This window comes from Rhinatrema bivittatum, chromosome 3 (assembly GCF_901001135.1).
Source record: "Rhinatrema bivittatum chromosome 3, aRhiBiv1.1, whole genome shotgun sequence".
NCBI classification, from domain to species: domain Eukaryota; kingdom Metazoa; phylum Chordata; class Amphibia; order Gymnophiona; family Rhinatrematidae; genus Rhinatrema; species Rhinatrema bivittatum.
Genome location: NC_042617.1, coordinates 580,788,606 through 580,806,709, shown reverse-complemented (window position 1 = coordinate 580,806,709; position 18,104 = coordinate 580,788,606). Strand labels below are relative to the sequence as shown.

Below are 18,104 nucleotides of genomic sequence, written 5' to 3'. Positions count from 1 at the left end.
TATTCTCATCTGTTGGAGCAGCAACATTTTCTGCGTTTTGCAGTGCTGTGGCAACGTTATCGGTTTCAGGCAATGCCTTTTGATATAGCCACCACTTCCAGAACGTTTTCCAAGGTTATTGTATTGGTGGCAGCAGAGTTGAGAGAGGATGGGATCCTAGTACACCTGTATTTGGATGACTGGCTGATACCAGTCAAGTCTGTGGAAGAGAGCTCCCTGGTGACCTGCAAGGTGATCTCCTTGTTGCAGGAACTTGATTGGGTAGTGAACCTAGTCAAAAGCAGTCTTTAGCCTTCTCAGTCATTGGCGTACATGGGTGTTCAGTTCGACACGAGGCAGGGTAAAATGTTCCTACCAGAAGCTCGGATTCAGAAGTTGATGTCGCAGGTGAACAGTATATGTCCGACAGTGTGTTCCTATCTTCAGGTACTCTGTTTGATGGCGGCAACCCTGGAAGTGGTGCCCTGGACAAGAGCACATATGTGTCCTCTCTAACACTCCCTGCTGTCTCATTGGAACCCACAGTCGCAGGACTATTTGGTTCGGCTTCACTTGCTGATGGAAATCTGCTCTCACCTGCAGTGGTGGTTGCAGAAGGATCATTTATTTATTTAGCCATTTTATATACCGTCATTCCTAATAAAGATCTCAACGGTTTACAACAATCTGAGAAAGGGTTTCCTGACATCACCGGACTAGTTGATACTCACGACAGATACAAGTCTTCAAGGTTTGGGAGCGCTCTGTCAGGAACTAACGGTGCAAGGGCCCTGGAACACTGAAGAATCTCACTGGAATATTAATTGCCTGGAAGCTTGAGCAGTTTGGTTGACGTGCTTGCAGTTCAGCGACAGACTGCAAGGTTAAGTAGTCTAAATAATTTTGGACAATGCAACGACAGTGGCTTACATCAATCGGCAGGGAGGAACCAAGAGCCAGCAGGCGTCTTCAAAAGCAGGAGAGATTCGAAATCCTTAGGTATTGATGCTCTCGTACAAGACTGGCTGGAAGACAAGCTGCTGTATGCCTTTCTCCTGTGGCTCCTGTTGGGCAGAATAGTTTGTAGGATCAAAGACCACAGGGGGATGGTTCTCCTGGTGGCTTCGGATTGGCCCAGAAACCATGATATGTGGATCTGCAAGGTCTCGTGGTAGAGACTCCCCTTCGTTTTCCGCCGCACAAGAATCTGTTGCAGCAGGGGCTTGTCCTTCACAAATATCTGACTCAATTTTGTTTTATGGTTTGGCTTTTGAAAGGGCTCACTTGTTGTGTGATTGCCACCTTGCTATGAGCTCGAAAGTTCTCCACTTCCTTAATGTATGTGCGGGTTTGGCGAGCGTTTGAGGCTTGGTGTGAGGATCTTCCTCGTTCAATGAAGATCCCGCTCATTTTGGAATTTTTGCAATATGGGTTAAGTAAGAGGTTGGCCCTTAATTCCTTGAAATTACAAGTTGCAGTTCTTGCATGTTTCAGAGGCCAGGTCAATGATGTATTTTTATCATCTCATCCTGATGTGGCTCGTTTCTTGAAGGGAGTTAATCATCTTCGTCCTCCCTTGCAGTTACAGATTCCTTTGTGGAATCTTTAACGTGGTGTTGGATTTTTTGGAGGGTCCTATGTTTCGACTGCTGCATAGCCTTTTCTTGCAGTTATTGACTTTGAAAACAGTGTTTCTGGTAGCAGTATGTTCTGTGTGCCAAATTTACAAACTGTAGGCCTTATCTTGCCAGGAGCTGTTTCTTCTCGTGACTCCAGGAGCAATACAGCTGCATACTGTTTCTTCCGTTTTACCTAAAGAGGACTCGGATTTTCATTTGAATCAGTCCATTTGTTAGTGTCCAGTCAGATGAATCCAGAAAAAGTGTGTTTATGCACTCTTCCTAGCAAATGGAGACTGAGCAAGCTGACGTCACATTACATATACCCCCTGCAGTGACCTCAACCCACCAGTATTCTCCGTCTCCAGCAGATAGTGGACGTGCATGTTCCCACTGGGGATTGCTTCTCTTTTAAATAAGATAATTAAGGAAAGACAATTACTGCCCTACTCTCTTGCAGTGATACCAATTGATCCCCTTCCCCAGTTGAGAATTCCTGAGGTGATTTTCATGGTCCCTCAGAGGTGTGCCTTGGTCTGATAGCTGGTTTTGTCGGGGCGGACAGCTGCTTTTGCAGCTGAAAGGTGACAGGTGCTGGAAGTCGAGCGTGGCGGTGACGGTACATGCTCTCTCCTCTCGTAGCCGGAGACTGTCTCTGTGCTCAGCCAGGTAAGGCTGAGCTCTGGTAAGTTTTCTAAAAAATATATATATACATACACTAGTGAAATAGAAATAGGCAAAACCAAAAAATAAAGTGTTCTATTAGAGATATAATATCAAATTACAAAGAGAGAACACTAATGAACCAATTATTATCCACACATTTAAAAAATGTATTTATTTATAACAAATTTTAAAATACTCTCGATATGCAAAAAGTGATATACATATCATCAGGGTATAATCATACAAAGAAATAAGAAATCACAACATTTTTTTGAAAAATACAAATGTTTCAATCACAGAAAGTGATCACACAATAAGACTGCAAGCAGTGTATCTTAAACATCACCTAACAAAAATATCCTAGAATAACTCATAAATAGTCCATAAATGAAAGAGAAACAAGAACTTATGAAAATGGACAGAAACAGAAAGTTTTGCTTCCAAGACTTGTGTTACTGTTTGCTATTAAATTATTGAAATCGAGGCAAAATCCATAGCACAAAGCTGCATGAAGAAAGTGAATGCCAATGTTCAAAGAAGACCCCCAACAAAGGCCATTTGTTTCGCCTCACAAGGCTTCATCGGGGGAAATACATTGAAACAGATAAATTGTCACAGCATCTGTGTATCAACAAAATTAAATTCCACAGCCAAAATCAGTCTTATAAATGAGTATCATAAATAGATTTCACAAGTATAATTTGAGCCTTCCTCTCGCTGTCTTGAAACGCAGGAACCAGAAATGAGGGTGTGGGTGTGGGTGTGTGTGTGTGTGTGTGTGTGTGTGTGTTTATTTTTTTATTGTGCAGGGCTTCCTCCTGTCTGGTTTCTGATCTTGGTGTGCTGTTCCAACATTTGTCCCTCTCCATGGGAGGTCGAGGGACGTGGGCAGCCTGGCTGGTTTAGCAGCCTCTGTTGGCTAGGCCCCACTCAGGCTTTTCGCTGCATGCAGTATGGTAAGCCGCAACGGATTTTTATGCGTTTTCTGAGGCTGCCCTCTACTGGCTTGTTGGTCTGGACTGTGCATCTTGCTGTGTGTCCAGTTGTGTGCCCTGTTTTTGAGCACACAGTAAAGCCTTGAATTCTGAGCGCCCACGTTCAGCGCCATCTAATGGCCACGTGCTTACGTCAGCACACAATTGGCACTGTGCGCTTACATTTTTTTGTGTGCTTTCATTCTGGCCGTCTAGGTAAGCACCTAGGTGTGTGCACTTACATTTTGGGCGCATAGTTGAGCGCCTAGTCTGTGTTGGACACATAATTTTTGGGCACCTAATATAGACACACGCCTCAAGCCGTCGCTCAGCACATTGTCGGCCATAATGGTGCCTGTGCCTAAGAAACCTAGGTGCCTTTCTCTTTCCTCTGCTTGTCATATTTGGGCATCTTAGCCAGGAGTGCCCACTGAATTGTGCCAGTGCTATTTGAAGGCTCAAGGGGACTTGTCTTCCTCTGATTTGACTAAGCCTGGTTCTTCCCAGCTGGATGTGGGTCTGGGTAAAGATCTCGCAGGTGGGGAACCTGATTTTGGTTCTCCCCTAATTAGTTCCTCAGCTGGGGATGGTAGCTCAGTCAGTAATCCTTAGGTACTCCCGCTCTGGATGCTTCTAGTTTTTCCTGGGTGGACTTTTTTCAGGGATTACAATCCTTTCTTCAGGCTTAGTCCTCTGCCTTGTCCAGTGCTCCTAGAGTGGAGGCACAGGTAGAAACCTTGTCTGTCCCTTCTGTTACACGGCGGGGTACCCTCCAGGTGATTGCAGCTCCTCTGGCTGGGAATCCAGATGTCCTTATAGGGGGACTTCCTCTTAAAGAACTCGCCCCATTGGAAGATCTCAGTCCTTTTGTCCCAGAAGGCCTCAGAAGGATACAGGCTCCGGGAGCGGAGCCTCTTGATCTTCTCAATGAAGGTTTGTGGACTCAACTGCTGGTTCAGGAGATAGACGGGTGCCTATCTCGCTTTTATCACAGGTGGGTCCAGATCACGTTGGACCAGTGAGTCCTCGAAGTGATTTGGGATGGCTATACTCGAATTCTTTTGCATTCCTTTGGATGCCTTTATGATTTCTCCATGTGACTCCCCTCAGAAGAGGGTGGCAGTGGAGACTACCTTAAGGAGGCTATTGGACTTGAAGGCCGGAATCCCTGTTCACGAATCACAAGAAAATACGGGCCGCTATTTATTTATTTATTTATTTATTTATTTAATTTCTTTTCCTATACCGATGCTCAAGACTAGGTCTTATCGTACCGGTTTACAATGTAACTGAGGGGAAACCAATTAACATCAAGGTAGAAAGTAAAGTTACATTAAACAGGGAGCATAAAACCTGGGCAATGGAAGACAGTGCAGAGTTTAAACTAAGAAACAATTAGAGAGAGATAAATATATAAATCAACAAAAACTGTAAGATACAAAACATAGGTTTGTCCTAGGCAGTTATTAGCCTGGTATGTCCAGAGGGAGAAGGAAAGGGTGAGGTTGGGTGGGGGGAAGGGATAGGGGAGGGGTGGGGGAGTGAGAGTCAGTGATGGTTGAGGAGATCCTTCAGCGGTAGGCTTCTGCGAAAAGCCAGGTTTTCAATTTCTTTCTGAAAGTTGAATGGCATTGTTCTTGGCGTAAGTCTTGTGGAAGTGAATTCCAATGTAGTGGACCTGCTGTTGAAAGAGCTCGCTTGTGAATAGTGTTGTGGACCGATGATTTGTTGGGGGGGGGCCTTGAGCGAACCTTTGTAGGCAGTTCTGATCGGTCTTGCGGAAGTATGTAATTCAAGTGGGAAGGTGAGTTGGAGAGTGGATTGCTGGTAGACTGATTTGTGGATGATGGTGAGAGCCTTGAAAAGTATTCTATATTGGATGGGCAGCCAGTGTAGAATTTTTAGTATTGGTGTGATATGGTCCTTGCGACGAGTGTTTGTAAGGATCCTAGCCGCTGCGTTTTGCAGCATCTGAAGAGGTTTGGTGGACGAAGCAGGCAGACCAAGTAATAGAGCATTACAATAGTCGATCTTTGAAAACAGTATGGCTTGAAGCACCGAACGGAAATCCTTGAAGTGTAAGAGCGGTCTAAGTTGCTTCAGGACCTGTAGCTTGAAGAAGCATTCTTTGGTTGTGGCGTTAATGAATTTTTTGAAATTCATTCTAGAGTCAAGGGTGGCCCCAAGATCTCTGACCTGGTTTGCTAATGGGATGCTAGCATTATTTGCGAGGGGGTTGTTGTCACAAGGGGAGATAACCAGTAGTTCCGTTTTGGAAGTATTTAGGACCAAATTGAGACTCGAGAGCAGAAGGTTTATGGCGTGTAAGCAGTTGTTCCAGAAATTTAGAGTAGAGATGGGGTCTGAAATGGGGATTATGATTTGTACATCGTCCGCGTATATAAAGTGGGTGAGATTGAGACTATTGAGTAGCTGGCATAAAGGGAGTAGATATATATTGAACAGGGTAGGGGAAAGAGACGAACCCTGAGGTACACCTTGGTTTGAGGTACACCTTGGTTTGATGGAACGCTATTCCATCAATTTTGTTGTACCCCAAGAAGGAAGGATCCTTCCAACCCAACCTGGATCTTAAAGCAGTCAATCGTCATTTGAGTGTGACTCATTTCCAAATACAGACTGTGTGCTCCTTAATAATGCTAGTGCACTCATTTTTGTTTCTCTTTTTGCAGTCGCCTAACTGGATATATGCTGAATATATTTATATAGGCTAATCATTTTTAAATATGCAAACTAATATTGTCATTAGGTTTGTATCCTACCACAACAGCATTTAAGACATCATGAGGAAGATATTCAGTGCCACTTTGCCAGATAAGTTCCAGCTTATCTGGCTGATACACTTTGTTAGCCGCAGTCATTGGCCATCATTTAGCCGGATAAGTACTTATTCAACTAAGTGGTGGGAGGAGAATGGAGGTGGAGTTGACCAAGCGAGATAACTTACCCAGCTAACTTAGGTCAGCCCACAGACCTGTCCTAAAGTTAGCCAGATAAACTTATCCGGCTAACTTTAAGATAGTTTGGCATATTCATCAGTGTGGCTGCACCACTGAATATACAGGCTCAGTTAGCCGGATAAGTTTATCTGTCTAACTAGCCAAGATGCACAGCGGCTAAATGTGGACCTCCAACTTGTTTGGCAGATTATGGACCTAGAAGTAACTTGTTCTTAGTTTTGCCTATGCGGTCTTCCAGGTCTATAGAAATGAATGTGTAAAACTTAGTCCTAAATCTGGTTTGTCGTCTTACCTCCTTAGATAGATCCTTCTTCCCGTTCAATGATGGCTCTTCAGAAAGAACAGAGTAATACATCTTATGGTGATCTCCAGAGTGAAGCTGTTCTGAAAGACAATCAGTCTACTCCAGATGCAAAGAAAGTAGAACTTATAAAGTGGACAAGGCTACCTGGACAGGTGACTTTTCCTTGCATTTTTTTAAATCTATTTGTCTGTAAGAAAAACTAAGAAACTAAGATTACCATTAATCTTCCATATTCTGTTTTTTACCACTGTAACTCATCTTTAGCAAGCTTTTTCTTACCTCTACACAATGACAAGTAGTTTGAGAGTTGACTGTCTTAACACAGTGAAACTTAGTACAGCATAACCAAGAAGTATTTGATCATGAAGATTTTTGACATAGTAACACCAATTCCCTGTACGTACCAGGATCAGTCCAGACTGCTGGGTTATGCCTCCCCTCCAGCAGATGGAGTCAGAGAAAAGCTGAAAAGCACTCCCTAGATATACTGGTGTGCCACCTACGATCCCTCAGTATTTTCTCTGACTCCAGCAGATTGAGAGGCATAACCTGCGGTCCTGGTCTTGGCAAATTTATTTCCTGAATTACAGGTTCTTTTGAATCCTTGGCACTGCCACTGTCTAGATCAATTGGTTTCTTCTATTAGTTAAAAAAAAAAAAAAAAAGGTAGTTGTTTTCTTTCTCATGTTCTTTCTCATGAGCTTCCCAATGAAGGTTTGCTGACCCACCTTCCAGAACAGGAAATAGGGGGTTGTCTCTCTCTCTCTTTTATTGGAGGTGGGTCGAGATCGTGTCAGACCACTGGGTCCTGGAGGTGATACACGAAGGATATGCACTAGAATTTCACAGTATTCCTCAGGATGTGTTCATTGTGTCCCCTTGCCACTGCCCACAGTAGAAGCAGGCAGTGGAATTCACTCTCCAAAGGCTCCTCAGACTCTGAGGGCTGTGGTTCCAGTGCCCATGTCTCAAGAAAGTATGGGGCAATATTCCATTTATTTTGTTGTGCCCAAGAAGGAGGACTTCTTTTGTCCCATCTTGGATCTCAAGAGGGTCAGCTGTCACTTGAAGGTGACTCCTTTTTGAATGGAAACCTTACATTCTGCAATTGGGGGAATTTCTGACCTCCTTGAATCTGTCAGAGGCTTATCTTCATATTCCCATCCATTTGGAACTTCAGCGCTTTCTATGCTTTGTGGTGTTGGGGCGTCATTATCAGTTTTGGGTGCTGCCTTTTGGTCTAGTTATCACTCCCAGCACATTTTCCAAGATTATGGTGGTGGTAGCGGCAGCCTTGCGAAAAGATTGAATCCTGGTGCATCTGTATTTGGACGACTGGCTGATTCGAGCTAAGTCTCAGGAAGAGAGCTGCCTGGTGACACACAAGGTGATGTCCTTATTGCAGGAGCTTGGTTAGGTGGTGAACCTGACCAAGAGCAATCTTCAACAATCTCAGTTGTCAAGCATTTGGGGGTCAGGTTCATCACTGGACAGGACAGAGTTTTCTTACCGGAAGTTTGGATCCAGAGATTGATATCTCAAGTGAGTCAATTGATGAACACCATATGCCCGATGATGTAGTCCTACCTATAGGCACTCGGCTTGATGGCAGCTACCCTGAAAGAGGTGCCGTGGGCAAGGGCACATATGCATTCTTTTTAGCGCTCTCTGCTATCTCGTTGGAACCCAGTGTCTTAGGATTATGCAGTTTGGCTCTACTTGCCGATGTAAATCTGCTCCCTACTCCAATGGTGGTTGCAGGAGGATCATCTGAGAAAGGGAGTTCCCTTGTCTCTCCGGCCAGGTTGGAACTCACAACAGATACGAGTCTCCACGGTTGGGGGAAGTTAATGGCCCAGGGGCTCTGGAATGCTGAAGAGTCCTGCTGTGGAACATCAATCACCTGGAGGCCCGGGAGGTACAATTGGCATGCTTGCAGTTTGGCCACAAGCTGCGGAATAAAACGGTCTGTGTGTTTCGGACAACGCGATGATGGTGGCCTATATTAATCGCCAGGGAGGAACCAAGAACCAGCAAGTGTTGCAGGAAATAGACCAGCTGATGGAATGGGTAGAAGGTCATCTGTAGATGATCTCGGCCTCTCACATTGTAAAAAAAGACAACGTAAGAGTGGATTTTCTCAGCCTGGAGAGTCTAGACCCAAGAGAGTGGGTTTTGTCAGCCGAGGCGTTTCAGCTGATTGTGGATCACTGGGGCCTTCCGTTTCTAGACCTGCTGGCGACTTCTCAAAATGCGAAGGTTCCTCGCTTCTACTGTCACAGGAGAGCTTCATGGTCCCTGGACATAGACGCTCTTGTGCAGGTCCAGCGGAAGACAGATTGGTTTATGCCTTTCCTTTGGGGGCCTTTGCTGGGCAGGATAATTTGCATGTTCGAAGGCCACAGGGGGCTAGTACCCCTGGTGGCGCTGGAGAGGCCCAGGCATCTGAGGTATGTGGATTTGCGACTCCCCTAGGCTCCCCTTCGTCTTTTGCCGCACATGGAACTGCTGCATCAGGGACTGGTTCTTCACGAGGATCTGACTTGATTCTGTCTTACGGTTTGGCCCTTGAGAGGGCTCGCCTGTTAAAGCGTGGTTATTCCTCTGCGGTGATTGCCATTCTACTCCATGCTCACAAGTTCTCCACTTCCTTGGCTTATGTGCAGGTTTGGAGAGTTTTTGAGTCCTGGTGTGAGGAGCAGGGTATTCTTCCTCATTCAGTTAAGATCCCTCTTATTCTGGATGTTTTGCAGGATTGATTGAATAAAGGCTTGGCCCTTAATTCCTTGAAGGTGCTGGTTGCGGCTCTTGCCTGTTTCAGAGGCTTGGTGAATGGTGGTTCCTTGTTGTCTCATCCTTATGTGGCCCATTTTCTGAAGGAGTGAAGCACCTTTAGGCTTCCCTTGAGGTTACAATTCCATTGTGACTCTTAATTTGGCGCTGAACTTTTTGGCGGGCCCTACGTTCCGTCCACTTTTGTAGCCTTCCTTACGGTTGTTGAGTTTGAAGATTGTGTTTCTGGTGGCTATATGTTTTACATGTCAGATTTCTGAGCTGCGGGCCTTGTCTTGCCGAGAGCCATTCCTTCGGGTGACTCCAGCTGCATACTGTTCCTGCCTCTCGGACTTTCATTTGAATCAGTCCATCTCCTTGCCATCCATGGATAAGGTCAGGGATGTTAAGCTTCTTGTCGTTCGGTATCTGGAGGTCTCTAAGTCTTTTCAAAAGATGGATAAGAACATAAGAAAATGCCATACTGGGTCAGACCAAGGGTCCATCAAGCCCAGCATCCTGTTTCCAACAGTAGCCAATCCAGGCCATAAGAACCTGGCAAGTACCCAAAAACTAAGTCTATTCCATGTTACCATTGCTAATGGCAGTGGCTATTCTCTAAGTGAACTTAAAAGCAGGTAATAGACTTCTCCTCCAAGAACTTATCCAATCCTTTTTTAAACACAGCTATACTAACTGCACTAACCACATCCTCTGGCAACAAATTCCAGAGTTTAATTGTGCGTTGAGTAAAAAAGAACTTTCTCCGATTAGTTTTAAATGTGTCCCATGCTAACTTCATGGAGTGCCCCCTAGTCTTTCTACTATCCGAAAGAGTAAATAACCGATTCACATTTACCCGTTCTAGACCTCTCATAATTTTAAACATCTCTATCATATCCCCCCTAAGTCGTTTCTTCTCCAAGCTGAAAAGTCCTAACCTCTTTAGTCTTTCCTCATAGGGGAGTTGTTCCATTCCCCTTATCATTTTGGTAGCCCTTCTCTGTACCTTCTCCATCGCAATTATATCTTTTTTGAGATGCGGCGACCAGAATTGTACACAAGGACGCAGCCTTTTGCAGCCTCCTGCCCTGTTCAGGAGTAGCTTTGGTACATCCAATTGTTCGTGGATCCACTTATCCAAATGCTAAGAAAGGAGAAATTGCTACTTAACGTGATGATTTCCTTTTCTTTAATAAGAATAGGTGGATCCACTTTCATGCCCTTGGCTGCCAATGTTGATGCTGTTGTCCTCCTGCATGGCTGCATGTTTCAGGGATTTCTGGTAAATGTCAGTCCAGTTCCTAGACTAGTTATTACACTCCTTGTCAGAGCTCAGTGGTTGTCAGTTAGCTGAGTGCTGGAGTGCTTGTCTGTTAATAATCAAGTTTTGTTAATTTGTCCACAGTTGGCTTTTGCAGAGAATACTGGTGGGCTGATGTCAGTGCAGGGGTATATATATACCGTGACGTCAGCTTTACTCCGTCTCCATCTGCTGGTAGCAGTGCATAACCCGCTGGTCATGGATCCACCTGTCTTTATTAAAGAAAAGGAAATTATCAGATAAGTATTAATTTCACCTTATCTCCCTCTTGCTTATCACCAGATGTGCATTCTTGATGGTATTTGGGCCTTTGATTTGTGGGAGGGACAGGCGTTTCGATCCTTTGCCGATTTTTGTACAGCCTTTAAGATACAGTCACATTCTCAATGTTTATATTTGCATTGGAGGAAGCCATTGGCCACTAACATTTTGGGGAGCTCTTCTAGAAAAGCCTCCTCTTTCCTGCAATACATGTTACTTATCAAAGACTCTAAGAAGACATTTATCTGAAATGGTTATAGATGTTTGCTGGCCTTTTTGATGGGAGAAGAGACTATCTCCTCCATTATATGGGCTTAGAATTCTGATCCCCAGATTAGTTTAGATCAGAATGACTGGTCTACGTTGTGGCTTGTAGTTCATTAGATACTATTTGTTCTTGTCTAAGGGAATTATTGTTTCATATTCTTCGAGTGTATCGTTATTCTGTTTGGTACTCTAGATTTAGCAAGTCCAGGCCTCTCTGTTGAAGAGACTGTGGTTTGATGAGTTCTTTCTTTCAAATGTGGTAGCAGTGTTCTCGAGTTAAAAGTTTTGATGTTTGGTGGAGTGAATTGTTATTACAGAGGTGGTGTTCACTTGAACTCCTTCTGTGCGTTTGGGGACTGGTACTTGCCCAATTCACATTGCAAGTTGCTGTCCCATATAATTCAAGCTGCCAGGCTTCTTATTGTTTGATTTTGGAAGACTGGCCCTCAGCTGGACTTTTGGCAAATACAAGTTACAGAAATTGTTATCCTCAAGCGTCTCAGGAAGAACCTGGACTTGTATGAGAGCACCAGGCAATGATATTGGGCATGGAGGAGGGATAAATTGTAAAAATATCTCTCTTCGTACTTTTATGACCATCTAATGGTGCTTTTTTTGATTTGTTCTTAGTTGTTTGTTATATAAGCTATTGTTTCCGTTTTATTGCCTGATTAGAAACCATATTGATGCCTGTCCAGAATTTCATGCCTCTCAATGTATTCTTTAAGCTGTTTTAATACCGTGCCCTTAGGAACTTTAGTTAAGAATGACAGAGAAGATATGGGATGATGATTTGATAACTCTACATGATTCCAATTAGGCTTCTAGCTTTTCTGCCAGACTCCCTAGAGTTTGCCCTAGTAAGTTTTTTTTTGGCATTTTTAAAGTTTTCTTTATTTTCTTTTTCTGTGTTCCTCCAGAGGCGGCCTGCAAATTTTCATTTCATTATTAACAACATGTTACTGTTTTGACATAGCCATCTGGCAGGATAGGTGTTTGAATTATCCATTTTCTACCGTTCGAGGTGTAGTCTTAAGTGCCACTGTGACAGAGTGTACTGACGAGTCCCTCATTCTACCTTGAGGATCCCGGTTCAAGGTTTTAACCCAGTCCTACTTAAGGCAGAACGCCATAAGAACCCACTTCTAGAGAGGCTTGGGGAGGCCCCAGGGAGCTGGTAGGACCTCACGATACACCCAGACGGTGGATGTTTTACCTGTTAGTTGTACCTAATGCGAGATGAGCTACTATTTTGATTATTGTATCTTTTGAAGCACTGTAAATATAGATATCTGCACCATAAGTTGGTCCAGTCTTATTATATTCCCGAACTATTCCTGCTGCTGCAGCAAGCCCAAATATATCGTGTATATCGTTTAACTATTTATTCTTTCCTATTTCTTCCTCTTCACCAAGTTTTGCTACCCTTGTTAATTGTAACTGTACCTTCGGTCACCTCAGTTCTTGTTTGATGTATTTAATGCACTCCCGTTTCATGTAAACCAGCAAGATATGTTCTCATGATTGCCGGTATATAAAAACCTTTAAATAAATAAATAAATAAATAAATAAATGCTACACTTGGTGTTAGTTTGGGGATTTTTTTTTTTTGTTTTAAGCGGAAAGCATAAGTAAAAACCCAAAACCTCCAAGAAGAAGAAAGAAAATCTGCTGTAGAGTTTTGTTTTTTCCCTGGGGCCCTCTGACTTCAATTTCTACTACAGCAAGCCAAGGGGGCTATCCTCGCCTGGACAGTCAGGGGTCAAATAGTAAGTTAGGGTCAGACAGGCTAGTAGGTGTTTTTTGTTTTCCCCGCCTCATGTGAGTTATCTGTTTGGGAGATGGCTCCAAAGGGAGATAAAATGGAGCAGGTAGTACAAGGCCTGGCCACAGTACAAACAAGTCTAGGTGACGTCAAAAAAAAAAAAATTGGTAGCTGTGTTAAGCCAAGTCTTACCTCTATTTGTTTCCTTTTAATCTCCTAAATAAGGCTAGCCTCCCCCCATGATTGGGGTCTAAAGGATACTGTGATTTTCATTTTGAAATGAGAGATATGTTTCCTTTTGTTATTTCTGTAAAGTGAAGTATCATGTTGCTGAAGCAAAATGGATTCTTTGGGAAATATTATTTTGAAATTTCAATAAACCAAAAAAAAAAACCCCAAAACAAAACCTTTGTACAAACACAAATAGATGAACAGCAGTGACTACAAGACCAATTAATGCAACAAAGCACAATCTTAACTCAGCTAGCTGAGGCTCTGCAATTGGCTGTGTCCAGAATACGTCAGGCACCTTCACCTTCACATATCCTGTTTAAGATGAAGAGAGAAGAGGACCCATAGGTCTTTCTAAAGAACTTTGAACGGACCGCCCACCTGTCAGGCCTGGCTGAAGACCAGCTGGACAACTTACTTGGCTAATTTGCTCACCGGCAAGAGTCAAGCGGCGTTCCATGCGCCAGTCCAAATGGGAGGGCTACCTATGAGGACATCAAGGGTGCTATATTACAGAGAGCGGGATACTTCCCACATTACTACCAGCAGCAGTTCCAATGGGTGGATCTACCACCTGAGGGAGAGCCCCAGATCTTCTTCCATCATTTGAAAGGTGCCGGGTGGAAGTGGCTCCAACCAGAGGCAAAGTTGGGACTGGAAATGGCTCATCAAATAATCCTGGAGAAGTTCCTAGATGGTCAGGACTGGCCCATGCGGAATTGGGTCTGTCGACACACAGGGCTCATCCTGGAGAGAGCCCTGGAAGTGGTGGAAGCCTTCCACCAGGCACTGTCAATGTCTTACTGGCACAAGAGGCTTATAGAGACACTGGCATGGTTCAACAGCAAATCTCCGAGATAGGGGGATCGGCCTCCATACCTGGTTTCCAGATGCCAATCTCGTCCACATGTTTTAACTATGGACAGAAAGGACACTTGGCAAGGGACTGTTGGTATGGCCAAAGTGATCCTATGGACTTTCGCCTGGTGACCCAGCCAATACCCGAGGAAGAAGTACACATACTTAAAAGCAACACTCTGAAGCAGTGATGACCTGCAACCCGGAAAAAAAGGAATCCAGAGAGGCAAGAACAACCCAGAAACAGGGCATTGCAGACCCTCTCTATTTTGCCCTTTGGAAGATGGGCACAAAGAAGACCACTGACTATAGGCAGCCAGAAGCTGGAGCGTCTTTAAGTGAACTAGTTAGGGCAGAAACCTGATTGGCCCTATGGGAGTGTGCTTTCTGTAAAACAGAAGGTCATTCAAAGGAAGAATGTCCTTGGCATGAGGACCTGGAGTTCGAATGCAAGGAGCAAAGAATGGGGAATTGGTTCCAAAATGTTAATGACATGTGGGAAAATGCTTGTGATCGATTTAAGGACTTTATAATCCAGGTGGAACTGGAGAGAGCCTCTACCCAGGCCTTGGTAGATTCCGGCTGTAGCAAAACGCTTGTTTGTCAGGACTTGTATTTCAGGGACATATTAACATTAAGAAAATAGAGACAGTAACATGTATATATAGGGACGAACAAAAGTGTTCAACTTCCTACATTCTCTTGATGACTGCTGCAGGATAAGCCGGGTAAGAAGTTTACCTGTTAGTTGTGCCTGATGCAAGGTGAGCTAGTATTTTGATTCTTTTATCTTTGAAGCACTGTAAATAAATATCTGCACCATAACTATAAGTCGGTCCAGTTTTATATTCCTGAACTATTCCTGTGGCTACAGCAGGCCCAAATATGCTACAACAATCTTATCCGGCTAAGTGGTGGTGGCTGAATATCTGCCCAGGATCAGTGGCTGCCACTTAGCCACAGTCTTGGGTGGGAAAGAGAGGAGCTGAGTTAGCTGGATAAATTGTCTGGCTAACTCCGATATTGAGAGTTAGTTGGATAACTTATACAGCTAACTTTGCTTGGGCCATAGATCTGTCCTACAGTTAGCCAGATAGACTTATCCATAAATCAATTTTACTTAGGGAATAGCCACTGCTATTAATTGCATCAGTAGCATGGGATCTTAGTGTTTGGGTAATTGCCAGGTTCTTGTGGCCTGGTTTGGCCTCTGTTGGAAACAGGATGCTGGGCTTGATGGACCCTTGGTCTGACCCAGCATGGCAATTTCTTATGTTCTTATCTGGCTAACTTTTAGATAGCTCGATATATTTAGCAGCAAGGCCGTGCTGCTGAACGTCCTTGCTAAGTTGGTCAGATAGGTCTATCTGGCTATCTCAGCCACATAGTGGTTGAATATAGACTTTGTCGAGTCCATTTTTATGTTGTGGGTGGTTTTCCCTGTGTTTTTTTTTTTTAAATGAAAAATGATGTTTTCCAACAAAACTATTTCCTGCCCATTGGCATTTCTTACTGCTGGATTTTCCTCTTTTTGTAGATGCCAAGCCTTAAGAAGGTAGTTGACGTGTGTGACAGTGCACTGCTCGTCTTCAGAGAAAGCAAAGTTGCTTACCTGTTACAGGTGTTCTCTGAAGGTAGCGGTTCACCAAAGCCTCCCCTTCAAAGTTTTCTCCCAGTAAAAGCTATTATATGGAAAGGGGTCATGGGGCTGCTACAGCACAGGAAGTACCGCGTGTAGTAAAAGGCTTTTGCCTGCCCAGAAAGTGCTGGAAGGTTCATGTTTGGCACTGAGTGCGGTCATGTGACATTGCTGGCTTCTGAGAACACCTACAACAAATAACTTTGCTTTGCTTTGTATCCTTAAATCCTGCCTCATGTATTTGTTGTAGAGATGTTTTTATTATCACTGTATTTAGAATAAATACGACAGCAGCCTTCTTTTTAAATCTCTTCCCTGAAGATTAGTGTCAGCCATTCATGCTTTCAGTATTTTTGAGTGGCACTAATGCACATCTTTGGCTTGAATCTTTAGTAATGAGAACAGCAGAAAGCTTTGGTAATAAAGTAAAAATCCCAAACTGAGAAATGTTTTGATCCGTGTTAAGTATTTTACTAAATGGCTAAATCTAAAAAGCAAATGTTGTGCTCTCCAGGCTTGCCGAATCCCAAATAAACATCTGTTGTCTCTGAGAACAGGACACATGGGATGCTTCTGTGTTGACTTCTCCCACGATGGCAGGACCCTGGCAGCAGCCTGTGCAGACCGAGATGGCTATCCTATATTTTGTAAGTTATCCTCTTTTATTCCCATGGGAATCTCGATACGTGCCCTCTAGCAGGGGTGGGGGACTGTGCACGACTGCGTCCATTGCTGTTGAGAGCCTGTGGAAGAGCTCCCGTCCTCTATTTGCTCATACACCTATGATTTTATTATACTTGGAGGTTAAAATATTTGATTACTCCTGCTGACACTCCTTGTGATCTTATGCATGTTACTTCACTCTCCATTGCCTCAGGTACAAACTTAGGAGTACGTTTACTAAACTGCAGTAAGTGGTTAACACGTAAAAAATAGTGTTTATGATGCAATATTCACATAGGGGTAGATTTTAAATACTTGCGCGATCGCGTACTTTTGTTCGCGCACCAGGCGCGATTTTATAAAATCGCTTTTATAATTTTATAAAATTGATTTTATAAAATCGTATCTTATAAAATCCGCACGTAGCCGCGCGTATCTTATAAAATCCGGGGTTGGTGCGCGCAAGGGGGTGCACATTTGTGCAACCTGCACGCGCCGAGCCCAGCGCGCGCTGCCTGTTCCCTCCGAGGCCGCTCCGATTTCGGAGCGGCCTCAGAGGGAACTTTCCTTCGCCCTCCCCCCACCTCCCCGGCCCTATCTAAACCCCCCCTACCTTTGTCGGCAAAGTTACGCCTGTCAGCCGGCAGCCCCGCTCCGTCCTCCGGTCCCAGGGGCTGGTCCGGAGGCCTCGACTACGCCCCCGGGCCGGCGCCACGCCCCCGGGCCCGCCCCCGAAACGCTCCCGGACACGCCCCCTCCCGCCCCTTTTCGAAAGCCCCTGGACTTACGCGTGCCGGCGCGCAGGGCTTTTAAAATCCATAGAGTGGTAATATCATGCGAAATTCGCAATATCGCAACCTAAAAAGTGCCTTCTATTGAAATTAGCTGCTTTGCATTCAGTTGCATGCAAAGCAGCTAATGCATAGGTAATCCTCTGCAAATAACGTGGCTTGCCAAAAATAAGGGAAGCTGCATTATTTTAACTATAACTCAGGAGTTGTCTGTATTTCCTGCGGGAGTGTCAGGACGTCTACATACACCCCGATGCTCCCACAGTGATATTTAAAGGGCCATGCAGGCAGTTAAAAAACCAAACCAAAACAAAACAAAAACCCTCTAAAAGTGCAAAAAAATACCCTGGGGGTCTGGCCAGAACCCCACCTTCCCCATCGATGCCTATGGAGGAGGCCCATAGTAAAAAAAATTGTAAACCTTCCCTGTCTACTAAAAAGACATCTAAACCTTGACCCCCCAGACCCCTCCTTCTTCCATAAGACGCCTTCCCTGGTGCCTAGAAGTCCCCTTCACCCTAGCATGGGGGGACCACTAGATTCTAGGGAAGTCTTCTATTGAAGGGGATGGGCGTCCGGGAAGGTGTGGGGGAATATTGGATACCTTGGGGGACCTGGGGAGGGGGGGGGTTGTAAAGGGGTAGGTTGTTGCATAACATGGAACAATTAAAATTCATAGGTCAAAAAGCCTCCAAAGTTACTTTATTTAATCCAAAAAATCTGAAGTGCTGATATTTATTCCATCTTCATTTTAAATATGTGTATGTGAAAAAGGCCAAGACTTACCTGCTCTCTCAGCAATCATCCAAGTCTGTCACGTCAGACATAGATGAATGTTAATGAATTCAGTTCAGTTTTATGTGAAATGCGGGCCATGTCGGCTTTCCTTTTTGAACTGCATTCTTGATTCAGCTTTGATAGAATGACTTGAAATGACACATGCTCGATTCCAACCTTGAGCCCTAGCTTATCTTTTCCTTCAATTTTTGTACAAATTGTGTGGCACTATA

At 44.3% G+C, this 18,104-nt stretch overlaps 1 protein-coding gene across 1 annotated transcript in view; it reads left to right on the top strand.

Moving 5' to 3' along the window:
- The window catches only part of AHI1 (Abelson helper integration site 1), a 559,431-nt gene that overhangs the window by 56,956 nt on the left and 484,371 nt on the right, over positions 1-18,104 (top strand). The window contains 2 exon segments of the mRNA XM_029596614.1: positions 6,520-6,675; positions 16,155-16,287. Coding sequence (XP_029452474.1) covers positions 6,520-6,675; positions 16,155-16,287 — 289 coding nt within the window.